Source organism: Labrus mixtus, chromosome 7 (genome assembly GCF_963584025.1).
Source record: "Labrus mixtus chromosome 7, fLabMix1.1, whole genome shotgun sequence".
NCBI classification, from domain to species: Eukaryota; Metazoa; Chordata; class Actinopteri; order Labriformes; family Labridae; genus Labrus; species Labrus mixtus.
In genome coordinates, this window is record NC_083618.1 from 9,921,376 (window position 1) to 9,942,189 (window position 20,814).

Genomic DNA, 20,814 nt, shown 5'->3' on the forward strand with positions numbered 1-20,814 from the left:
AAAAACATGTGAATCCATGAAACTTGAACCACCTCAACAGTGGTTGAATGGATAAAAAACATGTATTACTTCAACCTAGAAAGAACTAGGTCAAAGCTAGAAGGGGCTGTTGACAAAAACTGTTCTGATCCAGAAGATCTCACAATGGTACGCTCGTCGAGTGTTAAGTGACGGTACTGCCTGCAGGATCCACCTTGAAACATAAAGCCTCTGTGCACCAACATATGTGATGCAACTATGCGCTGCATGCTGAGGTCTCGCTCACCCTCATGAACTATTGTTCAAATAACAAATCGTAATAATGAACTCTTCCACATTTTGAATTAAGGTCTGCCGTGGGTTCAGAAAGAGAAAAGCACACTCAGAACATAATGGCACAGCGTGGACAGTAGCCTCAGTGTATTGATAATGAATGCTCTATGAATCATTGCATGAGTAAAAAAATACAAATGGAGAGAGATGTTTACATCACAGACATGTACACTCAGCGGAGTTATAAGATTAACACAAAAATACATACATTACTGCAGGAGGGTTGTTTTTTAAGACTTTTTTCTCAAAGGCCCCGTTTTATAGCTCAGAACCTATGCCAAGTTTTAACTTCTTTAACCATACTATTTAATTAGTCACAGGAGGGATAAAATTAGTAAAAAAAAAAATCCCCAACAGTTCATCAAACCAGAATATATCTCTAAAATACATTAGTATCTGACATAAAGAGATCAAACCATCTGTTTTTTGTATACATTCAATCAAAATCAAGGCATTGCACTTGTTCTGTTGCACATCTAGTATTACACTCGCCTTGATCATGAGCTGCTGCTGCTGCTGGACGCCTCATGTACAGTGTTCATGTCACACACAGAGAAACAAACATAGAAATCTCCGTCCTGGATGTCAGAGTTAAACAGGCAGTTATTAAAGGAAACCGAGAGGCTGCACAGCTCATGAGTACCTCTTTGAGTTTTATACACAGAAACAGCTGTACAAATCATACAATAACAATCTTTAAAATGAAGCACTTTTAAAGTTTTAGAATTATATTTTATCATACCATTTCTATACAGTTATTCTGATTATCTTTAAAACAGACCCTCTTTTTTTAGCCACTGTAAAGGTTTTTTTTTTCTCTCAACACACACAACATAACTGAAGCACTGAACGACCAGCTGTGCTGAGCCTAACACAGTATATGCACTCTGAATGTTAAACTGACATTCACTGTCCGTAGAATAAGGAAGTGTGGACGGGTTTTTTTTTTTTATGTCCAAATTTTTAGGCAGATAGAGACGGACTTGAAAGTTTAATTTGTAAACTTATCGCAGTTCTTTTCTTCTGACCCAGGGATGTTCAGCTATGCTGTTTGAGGCCGAAAGCAAAGTCCTGTTCTTAAATGAGAGGAGACTGAAGAAGACTGCATGATGAAATATAAATCATACCAGCTGGTATACAGTGCAATACATTCCTTTCAAATCTGAATGCAGAGGCATCTGGATGTAATGTTTCTTTTCTCTTTGTCTCTGTATAGAAAGTGTATTCAGGAAAACTATTTTTTTTTTTGGTTCAATCATTCTCAAGCAGCGATACACACACTTACTCAGACACACACACACACACACACACACACACACACACACACACACACACACACACACACACACACACACACACACACACACACACACACACACACACACACACACACACACACACACACACACACACACACACACACACACACACACACACACACACACACACACACACTTCACCACCCTGCATCCTCATTATGACACCGCTCTTCTAGTGGTGCTGTAGCTCAAGCTGGTGCCACCGCTCCTGTGCGAGATCCTCAGTGTAGTGGCAACTGTCAGGCTCGGTGTCATGGCAACAGGGAAGCTGGATGTTGTAGCAGCTGCAAAGCTGACCGCTGAGGCGACAGAGGGGGAGAGTTCATTAGGACATCCATGCTGCAGCAAGATGTCGACACACTCCTGACTGCCGGCGCCGCGAGCATGAACCAGCGCCGTCTGCCCCTGAGCGTCCCGGTATCGAACATCACAGCCGTACTGAGGTAAAATAAAACCAGATTAGATTTCTGTTTAAAAGAAAACTGTGAGTAATGATACAAACATGGAGCCAAGTGGGATAATACAATGAACTGTGCAAGCAAAATGTGGTGGTCCTCAAACCATCATTTCAAAAGTTTACCTACAAGGGAATCGAACAATTAGAGAAATGATCACAATTAAAACAGTTCAAATCATTTGTGAGCTAAACAATCTTTGCTGCTAAGATTGAGAAATAATTCAAGATAGACATGGCGAGGGTGTTTGTAGAAATAAAAACCTTGTTTGGTGGCTCAACCTGCTCATTCTCAATATATAAAATGTAATTTTCCTTTCTTATGCTGTACACTCAATTGTGGAGACGTGAGTACAAAATAAGTAGTACTGCATAGAGTAAAGTTCCTCTGATACATAATATATACTTTGAGGTATTTGAATATTGTAAATGTCCAGAGGTTTTTTTTTTGCTTCTTTTTTTGTCATAAATGATCTGGTTAAATCTAAGATTGTTTTAAAACAACATATTTGATTATCTCTGAACATTTTAAAAAGGTTTAATCCACCATAACACTTCAAATAAAATCCCATCCCATTTTTAAGGCCCATTGCCTTTCACTAGCCTGGTGTTGCTTCAAGTTTTGATGAATAAATGCAGGTCTCAATTAGAGGCCTGTTTGCAGGTATTGCTGAAATAGTTTGCAGATCAAATAGAAAAAGAAAAACAAGTACGGCCGGTTGTCATAGATGCTATCTTCTAAAGCAAGATCAATAGAGTGATTTCAAATTTCATGTTTAACAATATTCCAATTGTGTACACTTCAATATTCTTTCTGGTTTACATTTAAAAAACATTATACTCCTCCCAATCTTTACTGTGCATGATTTTGGTTTGAAAATAATTAAAGGCCTGTCTGGAATTGATGCGTGTCCTAAATAAATGCAGGGTCATTCCATATACTGAATTAAATCAAAGCCTGGGTTATAATTTGAAGTTTTACACTATGTCAGAAAAAAAACATTTACCTGATAGGACTGAAAATCATCCCAACAAAGTGTGAGCTTTAGTGCTTTTCACACATAGATAAACATTGATTTGTATGCTGAGTCATCACTTTTTAACATTTTTTGTTATTTGCTAAGGTAATAACTAAGACGTCCTTGCAGGGTGAAATGATTGTTTGCAGGTTTTGCAGCATAAACATGATATTGGATATTTAAGGATTAATTTCACACCTTGTCTACACTGCACTTTTACTCTAACATCATCTTTACTCCTAATTTGAATGTATTCGCTGATATGAAGCCAGCCTCCTTAACAAAAGTTTGAATAATTTCTACATCAGAGACAGTAAAAAAAAAAAAAAACACACCCAAACTAGCAGCTGTGTCATCACCACTTCACCCTGCTGACAGGCTGCATGCAGAGCCGAGGCGGGCAGTCGCAGCGCCATGAGCGACCTGGAAGAGATGGCCAGGCTGAGGGGGGCGTTCATGTCCTCCTTAGTGCAGTGGGCCAAAAGGAGCAGCAGCTTGGGGAGGTTGTGCTCCATCACTGCCAAAAGAAGACGGCCCGAGAGTGTGATGTCTGGGCCCTCACCAGGAGTGGGAGGAGGCAACGACGCCACAAAGAGTTTCTGCTCATATTTGGCCCTGATCCAAGACTCCCGCTCCTCACTGAGCAAGCAGAGAAAGCAGAGAGACATGATGAATATTCAGTCAAGCACATTTGAAGTTTGTAGTCTTTCATCTTGACAAAAATACAACAACTTTTTTTTACTCCTGAACATTTTAAAGTTATGCAAAAAAAAATTAAAAATCTGCATCTTATTTGTATCAACCATTAACTTGAGCCTTGTTTCTATTTGTCACAAACTACCGTGTGGCATCGGGTGCAGGTTTACGATGGCCCAGTGTGCGTGCCTCCCATATACTGTTCACCATGTGGTTGCCGATGGCACTGAGAACAAGCGTGAGCTCTCGTGGCAGATCATCGAGGTCCAGCGAGCGGACACGTGACAGGTGAGTCCCCAAGTTTCTGTGGATCCCTGAGCACTCGATGCATATGAGAGCACCCAGGTTCAGACTGGCCCATGTTGGATCTTTGAGAAGAACACAATTAATCAGGCTATGTGCATTATGGTTGATAGATTTGAACAATTTGTAAATATTTTATGCCATTTAATATTTCCAGTTTGGTGCATTAAGGCAAAGCTGTTAAATCTGTAGCCAGACAGTCTCTTCTTCTTCAACTCTGTACCTTTAAAGGGTTCCAACATTTGAGGAATATTCAGTACTTTTTTTGGTTTGGTTTAAAGATTTCTAAGACACTGATTTTGCTGACCTCATGTCTGAGAACAAGGTTTCATTATGTTTATCTTTGCAGCCCATTGCTCGATATGTGAGAAAGTCTCTAATTGGTTCATTTGGCTTGTAATGAACAGGGACAGTGGCTTGTCAGATTTTTCAGGTTATGGAAATGAAACAAGTTTTTTCAATGCAACATGAATCAGATTCAGTAAAACATTTATGTGAGTTCGTCTTGTTTGTAGACTTGTAGTCTGTGACTAACTTCAACTTGAGCTGCACACTATCAATATCAATAACACAACATTAAAACAATGAACGTTCAAGTGACATTCCTTTTTTCCACGCTAGAAATGTCCTCAAACTCATGAGACACCAAAAAAATTATATTTATTTTGCCACTCTTATTTCAGTGATATGACTCATGAATTTTCAGCATATTACTAACAACAAAAAATGTTTTATGTTCTGCAATAAAGTACAACATCTGCAACTAAAGTGTAAATTGTGGCCATTGGTTTTTTAACCATCTTAAAAGGAATGTTCTTAAAGGTATAGTGTGTGACGACATCTACAAAAGGTTCCTATAGGCTGCTCTATCCAAAGAAATCAAAACAGTAAGAGGAGAGCTGCCGTTAACAGACGTGGCCGACTACAGTATCTGATTCAGGGCTATTCAATCAGGTGCCGTATTGTTGTCAAGCAGGGTAGGCGTCTGGATGAAGGCAGTTAGAAGCTAGGTGTGTCTGTTTGTCATGAGCTTAAACAGTTACCATTTGGCCTTGACTGGGTTACCACGGCAAGGAATTGGTAACCAGACCCTTTGACGGAGAGCTGGCACCAGTACCTCCTGTACAGTGGAAACTCAGGATCTAACAATTGTCATCATAATGTCAAAGGAAGTCTTCTTTGGACAGTTAAAGATATACATGTTAATAAATGTTAAATGAGTGAGGTGTGTCAGAATTCATGAGTGCATCTATTCAACTCAGTTTCTTGCCATACCTAGAAAAACATCTTAACATAACCAAATCTCGTTTTCTAATGAAACCTGGGTGATAATATTAGAACATCACAGACTTTGAAATGGAAAAAGAAAAAGAGAGAGCAAGGAGCAAATGACAAGTGTGCGGGGGTGGAGTGGTGATGACACATGTACTTCACACATGTAGGCTTCAAATGAGACGAGATGAGTAATCAGCCAAAACCAGACTTGGATCTGCACATGCACAAAGAGCTAAAGAAGAGATGGTTGTGTGTCACTAACTCGGAGCGTCGCAGTCAACACAGAAGTTGTTGCCCTTTGCGTTGCGGATCGCTTGCAGTGCCACCGCTTCACTCTGGCTGTTTTTGCGCGCCTGTTGAAAACACACACAGAGAGTGCACGGTTAAAACAAGAGAAACACCAGCAAACTAACACTGTGATATTATCGCTTCCAGCTGCTCTCATTGATAACTATTATTATGATTCCAGTGAACAGCCTGTGGTAGATGGGTATAATTAGTATGACCATTTAAATCTTTCAATTATTGGTTTGGCCTCTGTAGACGCACAATTAACACTCATAAAGCAATGCATCATGTGATTAAAGTTATCATTTAGAATCATTATATTAATTGAACATATTATTTTTGGGGTATAATTGAAGTAATTCCACACAACGAACAGAAACTAGCACAGCCTATTTTTAGACAGCCTTGACAGTACAAGTCTGGAGATGTGGCAGGTTTTTGGTAATGGTCGGTCTAATAATTGAAGCAGCAGCAGGATCTGTTTTCTAATGAGATGAGAAGTGAGTCAATGTCAACTTTTCCTAAGAGAAAACGGCTCTTACACTGGAGTCCCACGATGCAAATACACATCACAAAAATATGATTATACAGCCCTCTAAATGTACTACCAAGGGAAGATAATGTCCCCTTTTAATTTGAAAATCCATTTCAGTAAATTATGCCCAGTGGTTACTATCTTTTTCCTGTACTTTCTTTACTAAAATAAGTTAAATTCCCTTCAAGTAATCATAGTTTCTTATATCCACACATGTAAAGTGCAGCCCTTTCCACTAAACTGAGTACAGCAACAATCAGTTCCAGCAGTTCACAAGTCGAACAGAAGAAATATTGTGTTCGATATTTTGCTTTAATCTCGGACGTGCTTCATCTCATTCTGCAGACAGTGTTCTGTGAACTATACAAACAATCTCACTGCATTGCTTTCTCTGATTCCCCGCCAACAAAAGTCCTAAGAATTGTTCTGTAACTAATATCAGCAGGTGAAAACACAAATGTTGTTTCAGTCCAGTATTGTGCAACACCACCTGATCTGTAGTAAACACGCAAACATGCAGCTGTATTAGTGCTTTGGTAAAAAAAAGAAAAGAAAAAAGGCCTGTTATGTTCTTTGAGATGAAGTGAGACAGAACTTCATTATAATATTCATATGGTTTTGTCTTTTGTCAGTTAAATTATAGCTGCATAAAAGGAATATAACACCATTGCTTCACACAGAGAATGAGCTTAGAAGATACAGATTTAGAATTTTATTACAGAAAATAAATATGCTAAATATGAATTGTCTGCGTCTTCTTAATGCTGAAATATAAGATGTGAAGCATTAAAATCATATTGTTTTTCTTTTGGTGGCTTTATTATATTTACAAAAAAAAAGACAGCTCTTTTGTCTTCAATGACTAGTCGTCAGTGTAAGATCTCACAGGGCCTTTTTGTATTAGTGATACACTCATTCAATGCTTTTTGCTTTTCCTTTTCTCTAATACAAATAGATTCTTGTCATGGTTAACGCTCATTCTATGGCAGCAGTGGCAGCTAAACATGATGAATTAGGGCATTACAAACCCAGTACAGACATAATTAAAGTCAGTCATTTAGAGCAAAAGATGAAAAATGACTGATCATTGCTAAATGCTGTATATAAAGAATACTGTGTGGTGTTTTTTTTTCTTTCATTCTTGCCTTGTTTTTGTTGCTCTCACACAGCTGCAGGCTAGCCAGGATCTGGCTCTCGATGGCTTGGACCCAGGAGTCTCTCTCCTCTACACTCTGGGCTTCAAAGTGCCACGTTTGGCCAGTGCTCGACACCACAAGGAAATCATAGTTATCCTCATCTGACACAGGAACAAAATGAAGAATTTTTGTGTTTCATTGGATCACACTCTGTCCACTTTAAAAGTTCAAGCAGGAGGAGCTGCTTTAGCACAGTTGGCTGAGGAGGAGCCCCATGCACAGAGGTTACAGTCCTCAACACACTGATCGCTGCTGTTAACTACAAGCCGTGAACATGCTATCCACCCACACTCTTTCCACATCATTCCTGTCTTTTTTCTAAAAGCAAACAGTAGCAGAAATGTTCCGCTCAGCAATACATCAGCAATATTCTGTTAACGTGAATGTCTTCATTTGCAAGCGTCAGAGCAGAATGACATCAAAGCCTGAACATGTTGGATATCAGTTGTATTATAACCACAAATTTGACCTTCATGCTTTGTTTAACGAACATGTAGGTAAAAAATACAGCTTTATGGAATGAGTATAATAAGAAAAGTTTCAAGTAAACCCTTTTTCAACAACATTTTGACAAAGTCAAGTGTCCTTTGGGAAAGCACAGGAAAAGTAGCTCAGATAGATTTGAATTGAAAGCAATGTGAAAGATCAACATTACCTGTTTTGCTCACGTTTCTTAAGCTACCAAGGCTTTTAAGTTTCCACATTTTGCGCTTGGCTGTATGAGAAGACAGAAAACATCCAAGAGAAGCATTACATTTTGAAACAATTGTTAACCCTGATATAACAATTTTAAATAATGAAAAATAATGAAAAAAAACTATCAAATGACTGTTGATTTTATTATTGTTAAAAATAAAACCAGAAAATAGAGAGTTTAGTGTTTACCGTCTGCTTGCCCAAGTGTTGCATCTCCTTTCATGTTCATACTCTTCTTTCTGCGGTGCTTCTTTCTGTCTGTCACTGGGGAGGAGGAGCCAAAGTCTTTGGTGGAGGAGGAGCTGGAGACACCCTCGACTGCAGAGTCTGATAACAAAAGAAAAGGTCAAATTTAGTTTTGCTTTAATGAGTTATAAGATAAATATATGCACTACTAAAGGTTCCTTCCTCACCAACACTTTGAGCGTGGTTGGACAGTGTAGAGGGGCATCGCTGCACTCCTCTGTTACTCCTCAGGAACAGTGCACCCCCCAGCCCTTCCATCTCCTCCACCTGCAGTAGACTGCTGGCACATACAGGCACTAAAGAGATGATAGCAAGTGTAAAGTTATTAATGGATAAACATGGAATGTAAAACAGAGCTATAGATATTTTTGAAAACAGAATCAGCATGAACACCAGAGGAAACTAAAGATGCAGAGTCTGACTGAAGAAGTCCTGAAGTCTTTCACAAGCTCTTGTAAAACTTGTAAAATCCCTTAGGATGCTCTTTTGTTCTCTTGCAGAGATTTGCTTCTCTTGCAACTTTTTGTCCTCTGTGGTGCAGATACTTGACCCCTCTGATTTTTTAACTCTTAGAATAAAAGAATCAGTGCATCAACTGCAGTAATGCTTCCCCAGCTCAACTCCACTCCATAGTATTTTGCTATTCCTTAAGTTTAAGAAATACAACTCAGATTATATTTTGTATCATTATTATGCAAACATACATAATTGGGGTAAGGTTTCACTTAAAGGCTTAATATGTGATTTTTCACACTAAAATGTAATATAAATCAAGTATATCCTCTGAAAATAACTCTGAGTCCTGACTGTCTACAATGGGTGTAACACCCGAGTCCCACTGTCTGTGATGCTTTCAGAGTTTTCCAAGTCCTATCTTCACTTTGTTTACATCGCCTGGACGGCCGGCCAGCTCATCCCCTCACATATAAAAGTTGTTTAATTGAGGGACTAGAGAAAAGAAGAATAACATACTGTACTCACTGCTTAATTGAATGTCACGTAAGCGTTTCTAGATCACGGTCATTTCGGGTAAATGTACATGCAGTGTGAAGATATGAGCATAATAAAGATCGCTAGCATTAGCATGCTAACACAACAATGCACCGCGAGTTGTTTTGGTTTCATGCTGATGCTCAAGGGCGACATCTGCTGGATCAAAAAAATTGCATATAAAGCCTTTAAATTCAAAACAAAAATGTTTTTTTATTTGACCTGGGCTGAGGCCATCTGGTCCTGGCACATCTTTAACCCGCCCGTTGAGCCCGACTTGGAGGCCACCGGTGGGTGCAGCGGGTACGGCACGAGGCGGTCTCTTTCCTGGTACCTTTACTGTTACTCGCAGCAGGTCCATCTCTTTCCCTGGGGTGTTCAGCATGTAGTCCTGCCAAGAAAAAAACATCAGCTGTAACAATCCACCTCTCCATCAGCAGTGATTCCAGCAGCATTCTGCTCCACAGCTCTGTGCTAACACACTGACTCACATTGACACTGGAGTGATAGGACAGTATGCCATCGTTGGACAGCGTCACATACTTCCTCTTCCACTCTTTGTTGAGCGAGTTCCCACTGCGCTTCAGCAAGATGCCCTGATGAAGATGATAAAGCATGAAGAGTGAGAATTTATTGTAAATGTCTGGCGTGTTCATCTTGCACATTTCAGCAGCATGATGACTGAAAAAAAAACGCCCACTCTCCTTTTCATCAGGCCAATATGAGAGATCGAAACACTTCATCTCTCCACAGGATGTAACAGCCTTTACAAATTTGATTTCAAGAGACTACTGATGTGATGTCCTCTGCACAGGGTTATTTCCTACATCATATTTGTTTCTACATTATGTTTAAACCTGCATATTACCTGTTTGATGGGAATGCAGCGCCCACTGCCAAGATCGCCCTTAAAGTCTGCACTCCTTCTGTTTGAGTCGCTGCCTCTGCGACCCTAGACAGTTGAAAAAAACAATGGCAAAATTTGTATATGAAGATATCATTTAGGTACAATCAAATGATTTAAAAAGCCATTAAAATGACTGAGGAATGATTTTTGCCTACTGTAAAAGTAAACGAGTAGTAAAAAGAAGTTTATTACTTTTATGTTCAGCCTGCCTTATATTACAGCTCTTTATAAAGCATTCAATATTTTTTCCCATAACACATCCTGTTGGCATCAGCAGTTCCACTTACATGCCAAACCATATAATGGTCAAATTATTCATACATATGGTTGTTTAATGCTTCAGGTTTTAGGGTTTTCAAACACTGAAGAGATTCTAGTTACTGTATCTTAAAAACATTCAGGATAAAAAGCATCTACCCAACACAAGCTTACCTTAAAGAAAATGTTTTTACTTTCCTGACGAATGAAGTCAAACCCAAATTATAGTGCACAGGGAATGGCCATAAAATTGAGTGAAGAAGTAACAATTTATACTTATACTATAGTGCTACCCTGGGGTTTCTTACAGTAGACCATAGTTTGTCTTTAAGTGCCTATAATCCTGACAAGTACTTCAAGTTTTATGACTTTAAAAAAAAAACAGAAAAAGAGGAAAAGCTAAAAGTATAAAAAAATAAAAGGGTTCATAAACAGGTTTGCTTGAGTTGCTTCATATGGATAACTTGACCAGTATGTACCGCAAATCTGGGCGTGCGTCTCCGTGTGGTGCTGCGGACTGACCCAGGCGTGGCACCTTCCTGTCTTTCGCCTCTGGCTGCCTTGCCGATGTCTTTATGGCTGATCACAGGAGTGGAGGGAAGTGATGAGGAGTAATCACTGCTCTGACCACCGTTACTGGCCTGACGAGAGGAAGGAGCCGGAGAGAGAGGGGGCGATGAAGCGATAATTGAGCAGAAAAGGGAGATAATTGAGTTTGTTCCAACTGTATTCTCGAAAATAGCCTGACAGCAACCCTGAAATAAACAATACATTCAACACATGAAGTGGTGCAGCTCAGTACCATTTTTAGACAGTTTGGAACAGTTTTACCTGTCCTGGAAACACACCAGACACTGGGGTGGAGCCTCCAGAGTGACTTGGAGAGTTAGGGAGAGATTTACAGGAAGCCAGTAGAGCAGCTTGCTTCTTGGCTGCCATGATTTTCTGAGCAGCTGTGGAACAAAAACAACAAACATAAGCAGGCACATATCATTCTTATTCCTGAAACTTCATCAGAAGCATCCTGATACATACCGTCGGTAAAGACTCTGTTCACGTTGAGCCCGTATGTGGCGCAGGTTTCATAGTATGTGCAGCGCCTAACATCTGAGCAGAGCTGCCGGGCCCTGGCATCATCGATTACTCTGGGGTTGGTGCTGCTGATCTTATCTGGAAAATACACAAAACAATACAAGTCTACCGCTGCTATTATTTGACTCACAGTTCATCTTGTGTGCGTGAGTCTTACCCTGAGTGCCAACTACTATGAAAGCTATCTCCGATACAGGTCGGTGGATGGCAAGCTGGTGGTAGATTTTGTAAACTTCCTGGAAGCTGGACTCGTTTTCCAAACTGAAGACTAATATTACTGCATCCACCCAAGTTGCAAACTGTACAGAAGAGGAGAAGCAGCAATCAAAAGACAAAGCAAAGCGCTGATAGCAATTAGTTAGTTAATTCAAATATGAAGCATAACGAGTTGTCAACATCAGTTTTCAACCAACCTGAGCATCTGGGAGTTCTGTTTCTTCTCTGATAATCAGCAAGTGGCTCTGTCCATCTACCAGGACGTCCTTGATGTACTGGCGCCCTGTATGTACACACAGTATACCACATGAATTGTTATTTATAACGTTTAAGGTATGACCTGGCTCTTCATTATCTTTTAGTCAATATTAAAGTTGATCATTGAACCAGCATATGGCGGCCATCTTCCTTTGACATCACACGCAAGGTAAACTCAAATGCTCCACTCCCTGACCTGACCAGTTTTTATAATTTTATAGCTTCCCATTGATGAACATCGGAAACACATAGTTAGCTAAATCCACAGCATCATCAGGCTATATTTCAATGTGAAACAACATATTTAATTTATAGCCCGTTATGTAAGTGATAACAGCTAATATAAGAATTCAACCAATTAGCTAGCCCTTATTTCTGACTGTAAGGCATGTATGCATTTATGAATGTTGGCTATGATATTGCATCGTTCCTATTGTTTCCTCTAGTAGGCTACTATCAAATTGTAATGTTACATGGAAGTTATTGAATGCTAACATTAGCTATGGATTTATACAGTAGTACATTCGTTATCAATTATGTTGATGGGACTTTAAATATGAAAAGCTCTCCCTGAAGTTTTCACTTTCCATGGTGTTCAGTTGCTTATCAATCAGAAAGCAGATACATTTGTCAGAATCCCTGTGTCCACACAGTATTACAAAACAGCTTCCCAAACTTAGCTTACACAAAAGAAAAAGGTCCGTCTTGTGAATTGACAGTTGCGTATCATGAAAAAAAACATGTAAAGGTTGTAGGTGAGAACATATAAAACAAACCCTCAGCGTTCTCCAGCTGCAGGTAACTTCCTGTTAAATGTCTGTGAACCAGAGCAGACTTCCCACTGCACAGACCTCCCAAAACACCCTGAAGAGCATACACAGAGAGAAAGAGACACACACATTAGAAACCCCCAAACAAACATGAAATCACACATGCAGGTTTGTGAAATAAACATTCGTCCTAATGCTCACCAGGTGAAGCTCTTGTATCGTTTGGCTCATGGTCCATTCTTGACTGCTTGTGCACACAGCTGCAGGGGAGAGTATTAAAAACAAAACAGGAGGAGAAGAGGTTTATTCATCAAACTTGAGAAATATACTTAGACAGTAAAGATTTAAAGTATAGAGATAGTAACTATTGTGGGGGGGGGGGGGGGGGGGGGGGGGACAGGATAGAAACAGCTAAGCATCATTTGAGTATTTAAACAATTATCATCATAATTATTATCTTACTTTTAGATAGACAGCTAGCTATGACAACAAAAGTGGTTAGCAAGCGAAACGTTATCAACCCTGAAACTGTTCTTTTTAACATGATATATCCAAATTAGTCACCAAACTATAAATGAATTCATGTTTAGAGTGTATGTTAGTCGGCATCTTCACAACACTGAGCATAGCCTAAACGGGTCTCTTACTTAGGGAAGCTAACTAGGCTAACAGTACTCCTGCTTTAAGTGTTTCTGCTATACTAATCTGAAAAGGCCTAGCCTACACCTATTTTTGAAAATAAACATGCGTTGAAGTTGATATAGCACTAATTGTCTACATTTGGCGATTTTAATGACTTTGTTTTTTAAAAGTACCCTATTAATAATGTTGGTTGTGTTCTTCTAAAAGTGTAGCCTCATACTGATAGCCAAATTTAGTCAGACTGACTGTGGATCATAGCTGTGGACACAGTGAGCGGAGTGAGACTGTATAGAGCACCCTGATATTCATCGTGGCGTACAATTATGCAACTTCTAAACAGTTTTATAACCATGCCAGCTAGCTTTAGTTTAGCATAATAGTGTTAGACAATCCACACGTGTACCTGTTATTTGCAGTAGTCTCCTAGCAAGTCATTCATTTATTTCTGTATTGTATAAATCTGTTAAAAAAAAGGTTTCAACCGACTGCATTGAGGTAGTTGATCTGTTTTCAAACCAGTGTTTCTAATTTCATAGATTGTAGGGTAAGTGCCAACTGAAAGAAGGACATATGATTCTTGTGGCTTTGTGGTATCAAGAAGGTAAAATCAGATTGAAAGACTTTTGAAAGGGCCTGATTCACATCAGAGAGTTCAAATCTGCAAAAAAAAAATGCTTTTGCTTGTCTTTTGTTACTTTAATGTGCAATTTATTTCTGATAAGCTATAATAGAATTTACTTTTTCAGAAATTATTGAAAAAAAATGCAGTCAAGTGACTCGACATCTTATGTAGGTAGAGGCAGACATCAGCATCCCCACGGATTAGAAAGACTAATTCCTCAGAGGGTATAGTCTTTGACTAAAATATCACTATCAAGACAAATGCTTTCATTAAAACAAAGACAAGGGTGATGGATCTGTTGTAAATGTCTTCTTCTTAAAAAGCCTCAATAATAAGAGTTGTGTTTGTCTTTGATTTCTGTCTTTGGTGATAAGGACTTACATTTGTCAGTGACTAAAAGATGACAGATTGTTAATAATAAAAACCTAGATTATGCTCCAAGTGACACAGTGATACATAGTTGAAGATTAAGACCAAATATATCTCCTTCACTGCAGTACTGTGATCACAATGATTTGCTAGCTGTGCTTGTTTGTTGTGCAGCAGTCAAGTCGAGTCAAACATTATTTATATAGCGCACACAAGGCAACACAATGTGCTTCACATTAAGTGAAACAATCACAAGTCCTAAAGTGCAAATAGAGCAAAGAGTTATAAAAGATACAGAGCTCGTACCTGCATACATGTACACACACCCAGATGCACATTCACATACATATTAATATCAAGTGTCAAGATAAGTACAACACACTGGCAGTGTAGAAAGTCAAGCTTTATCAGATTTGGCGCTGATGAATGTGGTACACAGGGTTAGCTTTATTTATGCTGCTCTTTACTGGGGTCACAGTGATGGACTCACGTCACTGTAACAACTGTTTAAAACTATCATTAAGCCTGTTCTTGTTATATTTCTTAGCTAACTCACTCACAAGTTGAATTCTGAGGTCAGCTATATATTTCAACTCTACAAATTACAGTTAATATTCATCAGAAGCCAAATGATCTCATATTTAGCCAGAAAGAAATATTCAACCAGTGCTTTGTCATCAAACATCTCCTCTCTTTCAGGGCTTCAAACAAGTATTTTGAAACAACTTGTAATAAAACAGATCAAACAAGTCCAGCCAAATGAGAAAAACCTTAAAACATGAGATTTCCTCTATCAAAGATAAAATTTAAATTCAAAGGATTATTGAATGACTCGCTCAGAAGATCTTTGCCAGGCTGCACTTAACATTCTGCTTTGAGAGCCTTAGCTCTAACCTCAGTAGAATTGCAGCTGAGGGGCCTCTGCGAATGGAGATTCAATAAACACACACACACACACACACACAGCTATGAAGGACACCATACACACACACACACACACCTGCAGATATACTGACTGCCAGTGAGGATTCATGCACACAAAAACACTCAATAATTCTGTCAAAGAGATGAAAATCTGTGCAGGAATCATGATCAGACGGACACTGTTTTATTCACACACACACACACACACACTCTGAAGTTGCTGGGTCACGTTGTGTTCGGGCGGAGACACAGACGTCGGCCGGCTCTCTGGGGACACAGATTCTAACTTTAAAAAATCCCCTTCATCCCCATGTTTGGGCAATCCCCACGCCCCTTCACTCCCCTCAATCAAGAGCGTCACTGCACAGACCAAATAGCATCTCTCACTGCTTGCTGTTGCCATGGCAACTCAGTTTTCCAGAAGCCTCTAGCCAGGGTCTCTATACAATAAATGGTCTCTCATGGATCCAGCAGCGAGTATGAGCTGCACAGAGACACGATGTCCACCTGTGCACACATGAACTGGAATAATGTACCTGTGTTTTGATAATACACATTCATATTTTCTTTAAAAATGTGATCAGTTATGTTATTGATATTTGTGGTACAAAAATACTTAGAATACTGTTTGCAAACACTTTAACACAATATAGCTTTAACGAATGAATAGGCTCTATTTGAAGGCTGATTAACTCCACACACAGAGCAGGAAGTGACATGTTCCCGCTCTCTTCACCATGAACACAGCTCTGTGTATCCCCAACCTTAATTATTCATGTCCCACTTACTACTGACAAATTATTCAGAGCCGTCTCCGTTACCACAGTCTCCATTAAAGATGATTTTTATTAGATATCAATAAAGATTAAAGATTGAGTAGTTTCCTTTATTTCAAAGAGACATGACTGAATGTGTCATAAAGTGTTTTTCAGGTTTTTGTTTTTAAGCTGAACTAATTTCTGTTTGTTTTTTATTTCAGCGCTTGAAAGAGAGTGAGCACATTAATTAGACATCATAATATACCATACATTTTGGAGCATTCTCTTTCACAACAAAGTAGTAGTGATGCTTAAAAGAACAAGCTGTTCTTTCCGTGCAAACTTTGTCTGAAACATTCAGAAGGTTTGACTCTTTTTTTAATTTGGTTTGAGGTTAGTTTGATATATTATGGTCTTCCAAAAAAAAACCCATTCATATAGGCCTATTAACCATCATTTCTTAACAGATCTTTTTTAGGACTGTGAGATTTCTTGAAAAAGAAAACAACTAATTGACCTTTAGATACCTTAAGCAGCATTTTCATTGTAAATCTATCAATTATGTTTGGCCTGAATTTATTATCTATTATATCATGAATCTGAGAATTTGTGGCATTGATTTTTTTTGGTCCTTAAATTATCAGAAAAGAAAAGAAACAAAAATGTCCAAGACAAGTTCCTGAAATGCAATATGAGGTTTTCAAAGACCTGTTCTTGTCTGAACATCCCAATAACTCTGAGAACCGTAACAGATACCAAAGATAAGCTGCAAAATGTTTCTTTTTGAGACGCTTATAAAAGTTTTATTTTACCTAAGTAATGACTGAATGATTAATGGATGATAATAATACTTCTTCATCTTTTTTCTGTCATCTGATAGAATCTTCAGCAAATTGTTTCCTTTTGTTTTGATGTCATCGATGAAACTGAGTCAATGTTCAAAAATGAGTCTTTGGTGGAGTGAAATATGACCGATCACATATAACATATGACTCATCTTTTAATGGTTTATAATTAATATTAACATTCTGCATACAGTATATAGATGTAATTATATTTTTTATATATATATTTTTTTTATGATAGTTTTTTATGCTAGTCTTCTTTTTGCAGCCTCGTTGTTAGACTTACTGTATAAATATTCAAATATTTTCAACATTCGTCATATTCAATTGTTTTTCAGCTTTAATATGACATTTAAGGAACAATGAGAGCTGAGGTTGGTGATGAGACAACAGAATTGTTTCAACAATTTCAAACAATCTTACCTAGACCTGATCTCAGACAACCTGCAGATACACCAGCTGCTTGATCTTCACATGAAGTTTAAACCAGCCTCTTGTACACTAATGCTTTTCATTAAAGGTTTTAAATTAACATGCATCCATGTTTACATGTGCACTTCTCCCAAAAGCCAGGAATGGGCATACACAGAAAGAGACATCCTACTATATCCAACTATCGAATTTCCCTCTGGGATTAATAACGTATTTCTGATTCTGAACAGCTGATTTTTTAGCTTTTTTTTTTCTAGGTTTTACTTTAGCCAAATTTAGATCCACTTTGCATCTAAATAATCACCCTATAGATGAACATTTGCTTGATAGTTAGGTATAACAACTGTGTAATCTAAAGCACAATACAATGAATTTGAGGAGCTTTAGGGCCATACTGGGACATTAAGTGTGAGCAAGACTTTGCTTCAGGTCCACACAACTCTAGACAGTAATCATAATGACAATAAAAATAGTATCACAATAAAACAAGACAGTACTTGTAGTTGTTTAGTTTCTAGCCTGTAAAGGGAAACACTAGAAGGGACAGTATTTCTCATCAAAGAGTAGTTTTCTATCTATTCCACAGAGTTGTGTGAATGTTGATCTGTCAGTTCATGAGACAAACTGCTTCTTTAATGACTGTCTTCCTCTTTATTTTGTTTAATTAAGTGCAGCACTGCAGGTCTTTCAATTAATAGATAAATTATGAGGCAGAAATGTTGAGAATATGGCAACACCACTTGTTTTCAGGTTAAGAGGAGGCCTTACCTTCCTCCTCACTCGAGCCTCTCTCCATAGCTGGATAGAGGGGCGGTGCAGCGTTGACACTGGGCGGTGCAGCTGCACTTTTGGTGAAAATGCCACTGATGAACTTGAGCATCTTCCTGTCTCGAGGCGGAGCTCTCTGGATGGTTCCTCCCTGAGCCTCCTTCCCCCTCCTCGGGTCGTCAGAGGGGGAATGTAGGTCGCTGTTATCCAGAGTACGACTTGTACCTTTCCTCTGAGGCCTGGATGTGTCAGTGGCAGGAGGTGCAGGGAAGGAAACAGAAACTGTCTTAAATCTCTCCGCCTGAGGGCTGTCCCTGGTCATGATCCCAGAAAACCCCCCGCTCATGGGTGCTCCTGGGCGAATCAGTGTCCCCCTGCCGTCACTGTCGGCCCAGGACGCCCTGTAGGGACCCAGAGTCGTCCCTGGCACTATGGGGGACTGGTCCCCAAAACGGTTATCTCTTCGATCCAGAGTCTTAGCAGAATGATAGAGGCTCGTGTTAGCCTCTCTGAGGTCCCTCCAGCCACCAGAGTTTCCACCTGCTCCTGTATGTGACCTCATGAGGACTTCAGGTCTCTGGCTGACCGGCTGCTGAACAGAGAAAGGGAGGCTGCAACGTGAGCGACTGTTCAGGTCTGCTCCATTTTCTCCCTTAAGATACAACATGGGGGGCTCCCTGTAGATCTCTGTCTTTGGGCGCATGGCGTCCGAGCGAGGCCCCTCCCTGCGAAAGGTCCCCTCAGAGGTAGTTCCTCCGTACACTTTGACCATCTGCCTAACAGGTGGGTGCACAAAAAAAGTGTCTTTGCTCTTGCCAACTGATACGTCCTTTTGTTGCCCACGTGTTTCCCTCCTCTCAGGCTTTCCCCAGCTTTCAATGGGGCTGCCATACTTAACCTGCACCTGCTCCAACAATTCCTCTTCCTCCACCAGCTTGGTATCTTTTTCCTCTTGTGTACACACAGGTCCTTCTTCCTTTTCAGGGACATCCTTCACGACCTGCTCCTCCTCCTTCTCGGGGCTCCCTTCCCCCTCTGCAAGAGCCTCCTTCTGGTTCTCAGCTACATCGTCTGGCACAGCCTCAACCTTCACCAGAGTGAGGGAGATGAGATAGGTGGTGCGTTTCTGCGGGTTGATTTCCTTGCTCATTGGGGCAGCAGACTTCAGCACAGTGGCAGCCACTTTCTTACTCTAGCCAGATCTGCTCGCCTCAGTCACAACAACATGGACCAAAGACTGGAGAAGAGGAGACAAAATATCAATCACAGACGTCTAATATAACCTCGTTTAGCTGATTGTGTCTCATATCAGGCCTCAAAGCGTGAGTTCTTTCTCAACAAAAACATGGAAGAGTCAACGATAGAAGAGAGATGTTTTGGGTTGGAAATGTCAAGAATATATTCAAAATGCTGACCCAGAGGTGGAACAAGTCTAGACCAATTTTTTTAATGCCTCCATTAATCCTCCTCAATGCACACCGCTACTACTTCTCTTTATCACTGATTCATTCATAATCCTCCCCTCTCTCTCTCAGCTATCCTTTTAATAATCGTTGATTCTGTTTTGATCTAACATGCAGACTCGAAATAAGCAGACATTTATTTTTTTCTCCTGTGTTGATGCCAGGCTGAAATTATGCAACAGTCAATACATTAGCTTGATCCATCTTTTGACAAGGACTACAATGAATATTGGCAGATTAATCCCACTTAACTCCACTGTGTCTTTGCTTTAGCTCATATCGTACCTTCATTTTTCCAAAAGGATATCCATCACACAGTCCCTTGTACATTTGATTTGTGGTGAGGATTATCTCACCATCAGATTACCATTCATATCCAACAAGGCTGAGGGAGCCTCCAGATGATGAGTCCAAGAAGGGGGGAAAAAAACGGGTGAAAGAGAACAGGTTGCAAAAATACACTGAAATGGAAATCATTCACTTGTCACGAAGCGTCTAGCAGCTGGAGCCTCCATTCGACAATGTCATGCATAAAATTATGTATGAACGGTGCGAGGGTCACAGGAAGATGCAGGAAAAAACATCTGTTGTTATGTCTCCAGAATTTTTGGGGTAAAAAAAAAAAAGAAAAGATGATGAAGTAGCCAGATTTCAATGCCTCCTTGTGCCTGTATCCTTCCTCTGGGGAGCAGCTTCTCTCGTTCACCGCATCCTCTTCTTGGAGCGCCTGATCCAATTAGCAAGTCAATAAAATGTGTCTGTGAGGCAGAGGAAGCCCACCAGCTCACTACAGCCCCTCCTCCTCCTCTCTCCTTTTTTTTTTTACCTCCTCTCCTTGCTGCCTCAGAGCCTTGCAGCCCCCCTGCTAGCCCGCTGCTGTTAGCCTGTCTCACAACCAGCTCCGCATCCGATCCAGACTAAGGATGAGGCTCACAATGAGGTGGTGGTGATGCTGCTGACGGTCAACCTTGCAAGGGTTTATCAGGTTTTTATCTGTGCCGACACAACAAAAGAGACAGGAGGTGGGGGGAAAAAAGCCTCTCCTGCCAATGCATCTGCTCTGTCTCCAGCTCTCCTCTCTCCCTTTTTTTTTTTTCAAAGCAATTTATGAGCAGCTTCAGCTTCCTCCTCCTGCCACACTGCCTGTCCCCTCTGAGGGGG

General features: G+C 39.9%; 1 protein-coding gene across 2 annotated transcripts; it reads right to left on the reverse strand.

Moving 5' to 3' along the window:
* Positions 1-369: 369 nt before the first annotated feature.
* LOC132977823 (arf-GAP with GTPase, ANK repeat and PH domain-containing protein 1-like) lies at positions 370-20,777 on the reverse strand. Of its 2 annotated transcripts, none has more exons than XM_061042702.1 (20): positions 19,939-20,777; positions 18,191-19,427; positions 13,032-13,090; positions 12,837-12,924; positions 12,000-12,085; positions 11,744-11,885; positions 11,530-11,664; positions 11,326-11,447; positions 10,974-11,249; positions 10,198-10,281; positions 9,821-9,925; positions 9,552-9,720; positions 8,507-8,635; positions 8,283-8,420; positions 8,053-8,112; positions 7,347-7,498; positions 5,641-5,731; positions 3,946-4,168; positions 3,440-3,743; positions 370-2,069 (listed from the first exon to the last, which is right to left on the reverse strand). In XM_061042702.1, the coding sequence occupies exons 2-20, from the start codon at positions 19,338-19,340 to the stop codon at positions 1,788-1,790; spliced, it is 3,795 nt and encodes a 1,264-aa protein (XP_060898685.1). In that variant the 5' UTR covers positions 19,341-19,427; positions 19,939-20,777; the 3' UTR covers positions 370-1,787. The 2 variants fall into 2 exon arrangements, with proteins under 2 accessions (XP_060898685.1, XP_060898687.1); XM_061042704.1 differs by having other exon boundaries at positions 10,974-11,135; positions 19,939-20,775.
* Between the last annotated feature and the right edge of the window lie 37 nt (positions 20,778-20,814).

Excerpts from the sequence above, each read along its gene's own strand:
- LOC132977823 (XM_061042702.1), bottom strand. The coding sequence starts at position 19,340 with ATGAGCAAGGAAATCAACCCGCAGAAACGCACCACCTATCTCATCTCC. Across the intron at positions 11,665-11,743 it reads CATAGTAGTTGGCACTCAGG|ATAAGATCAGCAGCACCAAC; the intron begins GTAAGACTCACG and ends TGTATTTTCCAG. Across the intron at positions 8,421-8,506 it reads CAACCACGCTCAAAGTGTTG|ACTCTGCAGTCGAGGGTGTC; the intron begins GTGAGGAAGGAA and ends TTTTGTTATCAG.